The sequence below is a fragment of the Octopus bimaculoides genome, chromosome 20 (assembly GCF_001194135.2).
Source record: "Octopus bimaculoides isolate UCB-OBI-ISO-001 chromosome 20, ASM119413v2, whole genome shotgun sequence".
NCBI classification, from domain to species: domain Eukaryota; kingdom Metazoa; phylum Mollusca; class Cephalopoda; order Octopoda; family Octopodidae; genus Octopus; species Octopus bimaculoides.
In genome coordinates, this window is record NC_069000.1 from 6,334,221 (window position 1) to 6,342,973 (window position 8,753).

Consider the following 8,753-nt stretch of genomic DNA (forward strand, 5'->3'; position numbering starts at 1 on the left):
GGGGGGGCATGTAGCAGAACATTGAACTAAGGAATACCACAAAGTACTTTACATTCCATGTAGAAAACAGCTTTATATTCCATGTTGCAGAAGAATATACAGAACTGAAGAATATCCAAAACTGTTTTGCTTTATGTAGTAGAACATAGTTTTGTTATTATTAAGGCAGTGAGCTGGTAGAATTGTTAGCATGCCAGGTAAAATGCCTAGTGGTATTTCATCTGTCCTTACATTTTTGTGTTCAAATTCTAGTATGGTCAACTTTACCTTTCATCCTTTCAGAGCTGATAAAATAAGTTCCAGTGAAGCACTGGGGGTTGGTGTAAACAACTGACCCCATTCCCTCAAAGTTGCTTGCCTTGTGTCCACATTTGAAACTTATTATTATTAAGGAATACAGAAAATTACTTTACATTCCTTGTGGCAGAACATTGGACTATAAAATATGTTTAGAAAGAAATAATTTGGGGAAGTTTGGACCATGTAAGTGTTGTTGGTCAGCTAACAGCACCACCATTTACACTGCTTGCTGTAGAGAATATGGGCCCCGTGAAAGAGGTACAGGATGACCATGAAGAAAGAGGTTGGAAGATGGTGGGAGAAAATGAGGTTGATAGAGTGACAGTGAAAGACAGGAGGAAGAAGAGGCAGTTGTCTTTTTGTTGGGGACTTTACAAACTACCTGGGTTATTGATCTTGATTGATTGATTTCTAATGATGTTATGGTTGTGCTCGAAGTGGAGAGAATTTATTTGGGAATGTTGGGCCTGGTTGATGATAGAGAACCAATTTGTGTGTGTGTGTGTGTGTGAGAGAGAGAGAGAAAACTGTTTTGAATGCTGTGAATACTGAAAAATCAATAACATGACTGAAAACTGGTGTTCAAACACTGGTAAATGCTTATTTATGGTTTCCCACCACCTCTCAAAGTAATACAAATAAGATTCTCAGAGATAGTCTTCAACATTTTCAGGTTTGAGAAGTCTTTGAGTTCATTTTTTTTATAAATTTTAATTGAAGTGCTTTCAGCATTAGCCCCTTGTGAATGTTCCCTTCTCCCCTCAGTGAGACTTCCTTTTTAATCCTTTACCTATTCAGGCCATATTCCTCTTTGTTTTTTCCCCCCCGGGAATTTTGAAGCTTCACTTTTGACTATCTGAATATCTCATGTAGTGAGAATTGGTAAATTCCATGTGAAAATCCAGTCCAGCTAAACATTGATCAGACAGAATAAAGATAGAATTTGACTGTTTACCAATGTCTGCTTGCAGATAGCGCTATTTTAGGTGTTGTTTTGTGTTCACCCACACCCTCCCTCCCCCTCAATGTTTCAACAATGAACTTAACACAACTCAACACTTTTAAAGGGATATGAGAAAAATGGAAATTGCTTTCAAATTTTAGATTTTAATAATGATGGATGGCTTGAGGGCACAGATGAAGTTTCAAGCGAAAAGTGTCAAATGAAGGGCCTTAGTCCTTGATCAGCTGACAGTAATACTGATGGGATTAGATTCACAGATAATTTCAGATGATTCCCTTAATTTTTAAGTACAGGCACTAGTCATTTCCTTGCATCCAGGGGCTGATAGACTGAAAGATGTAGCAATGTTTAATAGTAGCTCCTTGCTTTGATATACTGGGGTACACGACACTGATATGTTGCTTTCTTATTATTTTCTACTGTTAAGTATGTCATTTGATAAAATATATTTCTCTTTTCTTCTAATTGAACCTACAACATAATTACTAAGCTGCAGTGAAGAAAGCTTTAATTATAAAACAGTTGACTTGTTGTAACCTGTTTAAAAGCACTGGAATATTGATAAGAAATCAAAACACTGTTGCAACTTCAGATATTTGAATCAGTACCTAGTAGAGGTGAAGGTAGTTGGAATAAGCTAAATGCATTTGTTCTTGGAGAATATAGGTGTGACTGTTTCTATTGATAATGTCTGCTTGCCCTGTTAGACAGAACTAGGTCCCCAAAAGCTCAAGAAAGTAAGTATTTAAAATAGATTTGATATCATTGGGCTTTGTGGGAAAACTCTACTCCGTATGAGCACTTTTCATTCTGTAAATATGGAACAACATATTGAAATGTCAAGATTTTGGAGGTGAAACAAACTATAGAAATTTTCTCCCCGTGTCAGCTGTCAAGCAAACTAAAGACAACTTTGAGGAAATACTGCCATAAAGTTCCAGTAGTGTGACTGTGTCTGCACGATTCTGGTTTCAATATCACCGCTGTACAGCACATAGCCTTGGCATGACTAAAGCCTTGAAGGTGAAATTTGCTTGACAAAACCCATGCAAACTTGCTGTCTGTGTCTGGGAGAAACTACTTGTGGAAATTGAGCACAAATACCTTATTACATTCAATTATACCCAGGTGGACTTTAGTGTTCATAAAATACTTCCCAGAGAAGTACTAACACTTGAAAGTGGTGCTATTACACAAAGAGTGAATTAACCAATTTCTAACATGGTTTGCGGTTGAGATTATTAATATAATTTCTATCATACATAACACGTTGAGTTCAGAGATTTGTCTTATAACTCTAATTGATATAGTAATTACTGCTCATTATTAAAATTTTTTGACATTTTGCAAGTGTTTCAAAGTTAGTATAAAATTGGATGTTTTATTAGTTTTGCTTCCATTTTTGCTTTGGATTTGTATATGTGTCTGAGTGTATACACAAATGTGTATGAGAGTGTATACACAAATGTGTGTGTGTGTGTGTGTATGTATACATACACATATACAATAGTCTATATTTTACTTAGTATCAAGAATTTTGTTTTTAGTCCAAACAATAAGAAGCAGCATGAGTTATGTAAAGCTTCATCTAATGGGTCTTCATCCAGTGCATTCCCTTTTTTTTTTTTATTATTCCAGTATATGATTATTTTTTCTCTCTTCGATTCTACACTTAGTTTGCCATTTGCTTGTCTCTGCTTCATCTCTCTCTCTCTTTCTCTCTCTCTCTCTCTCTCTCTCTCAAAACTTCGTACATTAATCTCATGCTAACTCCTTATCTTTTTTTTTGTTTGTTTTTGATCAGTTTATTTTACTAATGTCATAATAGGTGTATTTTTATGAACTAGTTCAATGCATTTCTTTCTCATTTCTGGTTTATACAGACTCTATATACTTATGTATTTTTTATACACCTAAAGGATTTAATTATACATTTATGCTACATTCTCTTCAATGATTTCATCTTGTTTTCTATTCACTGTCAAGATTTTTACACCCACATACTATTTTAGGGGTTGTGGTGTGCAGTAATATAATTGTATTGTTACACATCTACCATGGTTCGATTTTAGCAGTATCCTTCAGATTTTTTATTTATTCATTGATTCATGAGAAAGAATGATATTCTTTTGCTGTGAAAATACCACTTTGTAATTAGTTATTCTGGTGTTTTCTGCAACCATGATTTGTAAAAGTAAATTAAAAATGAACAAATGCAAAAATTCAGCCAGTTAAATTTTAGTGTAGCACTCTGAAGATGCAGTTTCAATGATGGCAACCTTGAAAATGCTTCTGGTTAGAAAGGATTTTGTAGTTGAGCATCTCCTGTGGAACTTATTAGTGACTGCACCTTTATCAGTTGAAACCCTGCCAAGGTCCTTCTAGCATGGTTGATAAAATAATCACCAGCACAGGTGTTGATTTAATCTTTGAAACATGTAGCACTGTTTATAGTCGACTGGAAGTACTGAGCTAAAATCTCATTCAGTATTTAATGTCCTTCCTCTAGACTTCAACCCATTTGTTTCATTTGAAATACACTGATTTTTGTTGCAATTAGTTTTGGAAATAATGATGAATTTAGTCAAATAATTTGGTCGTTATTAGGATGGTTTTTGGAGTATAAATTAACATGTAATTTTTATGGAAGTATCATTTTAAGATAAGCAGTCTCAAGATGGTTGGTGTCAAAAGGGTTAACGATTGAAGTCTTTTGTTAATCTATTCCCAGGTTAATCTTGATCCCGGCAAATGTACAATCAAAGATGTCCCACCTGTGACCATTTTGCTCTTATGCTGTAAATGTTGGGGGGTTATATCTTCCCATTAAGACAATAGGGCATAATTTGAGAGACTTTAGCTGTTATTTCTAGTGACCATGTAGAGGTATTACCTGCAGTAATACAGCGTCAATGTTGGAAGTAGTTGAGATGGCACAGTGAGGTTTATCAGTTAAAGAGGTCAAATCCTGCCTCTGTCAAATCAGTCACCTGTGTTAGAGTGGGGGTTTTCATTGGCTTATGTTAATGTAGCTAATTAAATCAATCCAACCAGCGTACAATCATTATCTATAATTAATTAACTAGTTTTTGTTTTGTTATTTCGGTGTTACACATTTAAAGTAATCACTATATTTAACACAAGTTAACCTTTATTAATTATAGCTGGCAAAATCGTTAGCATGCCGGACAAAATGTTGGCGGCATTTTGTCCGTTTTTACATTCGAAGTTCCACCAAGGTCGACTTTACCTTTCATCCTTTTGGGGGTTGATAAAACAAGTACCAGTTGAGCACTGGGGGTTGATGTAATCGACTTATCCCCTCCCTGAAATTGCTGGCCTTGTGCCAAAATTTGAAATCATTAATTATGGCTATTATGTTGGTAAAAACAAAGTTTACAAAACAGTTATTCCATTTGATTTTAAATGTTGTGTGTGTGTGTATGTATGTATATATAAATAAAATGCGTGTGTGTATTCACTTGCATATTTTTTATTTCTTGGTTTTATTTTTGCTTTTAGACATGCACACATGCCTACACACATTTTTTTGTTTTGGTTTTTGTCAACTTTTTAGCTTCAAGTCCCTTTAGACCCTAGTAGTATTAGACCAACACTTGAGTCCCAACTATATTTTCCTTTATCTACTAGTATAGTTTCCCCCATACACATAGCCATTAGTTGTTGCAGCAGCAGTAGTAGTAGTAGCAGCCATGCACCACTTTCTGTCCTTGTTAGCAAGTACTTGTTGCACCTGAGCATTCTAGACAAGGTTTTACTTTATTCTTAGTACCACTTTCAAAACCAAATAACTGTTGCTGTGATGTTTATTAATGACTTTTGTATGTACTATTTATTATAATTGTTATTATTTCATGAGTTTTTATCTATTTCAATGATCATCTCAGCTTCTATTATTTAACTTGTGCAGATATATAAACCCACAAGCTTATTTAGATTGTCTTTATGCAATTTATGTTTAAATTTATAAGTTCTTTTTTTCATTTACTTAATGTTAATTTGGAGGAACTTGTGTACACCTGTGTAATGGTTTACCTGAGATAAATTTAGTAATTAATTGTTAATGAGTGGAACCATTACGTTATATCGGACATGTATGTCCACATTCAGAAGGTATAAGCCTTGATAACAATGATCAAAATGGAGGCACAAGCTATTAGATTTGGGAATATCCATGACATTGGTTAAGTAATCAAGAAAATTGTAATTTTACCCCAGGCAACTCAATATTTAATTTTCAAAATGGTTTTAATAAGAGTAAGGATAAATGTCATTGAGAAGTTTTTTCACATGGTTTATTTGCTTTTTCCCTTCAGTGTGTGTGTGTTTTATCTTTTGTTTTTCCCATAGGGTCGTGTTTTAGATTTAGAATTAATTGTGCATTAATTATGAAATGCAAAATGAATACGTTTAATAGGATGTGTGTATATAGAGAGATAGAGATGTAATTTTCAGAGTTGGAAGTTCAGTTTCACCCCATCATTATTAGATGTTAGTGTTTCTACAGGAAAGCTCTTTAAATTTTATCAGTGTTTAGTGTTGTTAAATGTTTTTCTCCCTTAACTAAAATAGAAAAAGAACAAAAAAAAGCATTTCTGTTTGTCAATATATTTTTAAGTAGTTACAGTAATAATGTTATTAGAATTATTGTTTAACATTCTGAGCTCAAATCTGCTGATGTCAGCTTTACCTTTCATCCCTCCAGGGGCAATATGATAAGTACCTGTTGAGCACTGAAATTACTGTAATTAAATTCTCTCCCTCAAAATTTCAGGCTCTGTGCTTTAAATATAAAGTAATTGCTTCACATTCTGAGTTCAAATTCTGCTGAGGTCAACTTTACCTTTCATCCCTCCAGGTACCAATCAAGTACTGGAATCAATGTATTCAATTAACACACACCCTCCCTGAAAAAATTATGGGCCTTGTGCCTATATTGGAAAGCATTTCTTTAATGATTTGTGTTTATTGAAAATCTCTAGATGTTTAGATGTTGTTATCACATCTCCACCAGCATATTGCCCTTGTTGGCAAGGTGCACAATTTCATGTTGTTACTAGTCAGACACCTAGTCAACATGGCAGAATAACCCAGATGGGAGGTGATGATGGTAGTCATGGGGTGAGGTTCGCATCAGAAAGATCAAATAACAAATCAGTTACTGAAATACAGAATGCAAGGGGTATTTGAGGACATATGCGGTAATTCAATGAAACAACTCTAACCTAGCAAAAAACCAAATGTATTTGAATAAAAATGTCTACACATGTTCTTAATAAAGCTAACTTATAACATTATTCTATGAATCTACTTTTTACTTCATTGATGGCTGCAAAGTGGGACTGGAATTGTTGAATTGTTGCACTAAATGGTCCTTATTTGACATCCTTTGGACTTTGGTGGTCTTTAGTGACACTATGGCATTGTAAGGGTGTTGATTGGTCTCCTTTTCAGTGATGTTCTGAACATAGTAATCCATGAAATTTAAATTTGGCATGCATGGAGGCCATGAGTTTGGAGTTACATGATCATAACCCATTCTTGGGTTATGTGGGTGTTAAGTCTTGATGAAACACATTTGGCCTTCTACTACGTACTTCAACCATCCAGGGTTTAACAACCCTTTCCAGCACCTCTCCGTAACCAACATCATTAATTCTAAGACATAGAAAGATGTGAAGTGACACAACATGACCTTCATTACTCACTACTCCTAAAATCATAACAGTTGCTGGAAATTTAGTGTACGTCAACTCTAGGATCATTGAAGGGTCTCTATACATAACCATCTATCGTTTCTCCTGTTAGATTTTGGCTCATCTCTGATGAGAAAAACCTCAGCCAATACCAAAACAAGCCATGTTTGTGAGGGTTTTACACCTTAAGGAACTGCTTGATGCTGGTCAGTTTTCTCGAGTCTTTGTACAAATAAATTGGTCTTTACTCAGTACATAGGACATGTATCAAATGTCCATATGCGCCACATTTCTGATAGTGTAATCCAACTCGTGAAGTTCTTAAACAATGGCCCTCATTGATTTTTCTGGGATCATCATTTTCAACCTGTTGGATTAATTGTGGTATCTGAATGTCTAAGCTGAAACATTCCTGTGTGAGGCTTCTAACTTCATCTACACTTTTATGTACAAAAGCTCTTGCAGCATTTTAAGTGTTAGCAATTTCTAAAACATGGCAACAATCACTGAATGTCTTTTCATTTCTTGTATTAGCATTTTATTTGCTGTGGCATATCTGAAAGAAATATAAACATTTTGTTTTGACGAGAGTAATATACTGATAATTTTCCTCAAATACCCTTACACCCTGTATTATTGATAAACTGGTGGGAGTCATTTTATTCAGCTAATTCTATTGATATTGTATATTACCATCGATAAGTCTTCTAATTTGCTGAATTATTAAAAAAAAATTTATGGCAATGTTATTTTCAAGTTTAGAATTTCCTACCTTTTAGATTAAAAATTTCTCTTTAATATTTTAAATTTGGAATAAGAATAATGGAAATGCTTATAGGAAATTCTGTTTCATGCCAAATGGCCTAAATAATAATAGTGCATACCAGTACTAAATAGAATTAATAATTTTTGGTACAGTTTGAGATTGTCTAATCAGCAGACTTTTGTTGAATGATTATAGTAACACATGACATTGTTTTCTTATGTATGTATATTATTTATTTAGCTGGTAAAAATAATTTCTAATGTCAGTATCTTAGTTTCTGTTCAGATTTAAAACAATGGCAGTCTATACAACACACTCAATACCAAAAATAGCTTTTGCTTTATTGTGCTATCAACTTTTTCCTTCAAGATCTTTTTTCGGTCTTGCTATATATATAAGAACATTTTTAATATCATATAAGGTGAAACTTTTGTTGCTTTAATTACTGCTGTTTATTACACATCAATAGTTTAACAATTACATCAGTTAATTTTTCTCTGGAAATTTGCTTTTTATTTTTTAGAAATATCTGCAATCTTCATTTGTTGCTTTAATATTTCAATTGTCTTTGCTAATTATTAGTCTTTTAAGAAAGTATTTTTAAATGAATGTTGAGTCCACATCTACCATCACTGCCCCAATTCCTCCCCCACCCCACTCCTTCCACTATTCATCCTTTATCGTATATATATATATATATATTGAACACATTTGTTTCTAAGTTCTAAAACTATAATTATTATTAATAGTAATAATAGTAGTAATAATAATTAAGCCGAAAGATCTTCAATAAATCCTGCCCATTTTTACTTGTTTATTTCTGTTCTTTTCAGTGGACACGGGTAGTCGAATAACGGATTCCACTGCATCTTTCATCAGCAATTCTCACCTGTTAATGGCAGTGAATGCCTTCTTGTGTTGTCTGCTGGCACTGCTCTGAGTTTAAAAATAACAGCAACAAAAACAACAACAAAAAAAAAAATTATGAAAGACAGCCTCCCGTGCC

General features: G+C 33.8%; 1 protein-coding gene across 12 annotated transcripts in view; it reads left to right on the forward strand.

The window, feature by feature from the left end:
- The window catches only part of LOC106878297 (neural cell adhesion molecule 2), a 119,735-nt gene that overhangs the window by 71,718 nt on the left and 39,264 nt on the right, over positions 1-8,753 (forward strand). For 5 of the 12 annotated variants that reach the window (XM_052975238.1, XM_052975239.1, XM_052975240.1 and 2 more), the window contains one exon: positions 8,581-8,747. The exons of the other annotated variants lie outside the window; for them this stretch is intronic. In XM_052975238.1, the coding sequence (XP_052831198.1) occupies positions 8,581-8,687 (107 nt within the window). In that variant the 3' untranslated portion in view covers positions 8,688-8,747. Of the gene's footprint in view, positions 1-8,580; positions 8,748-8,753 lie in introns of those variants that run through there. 12 annotated transcript variants of the gene reach the window in all.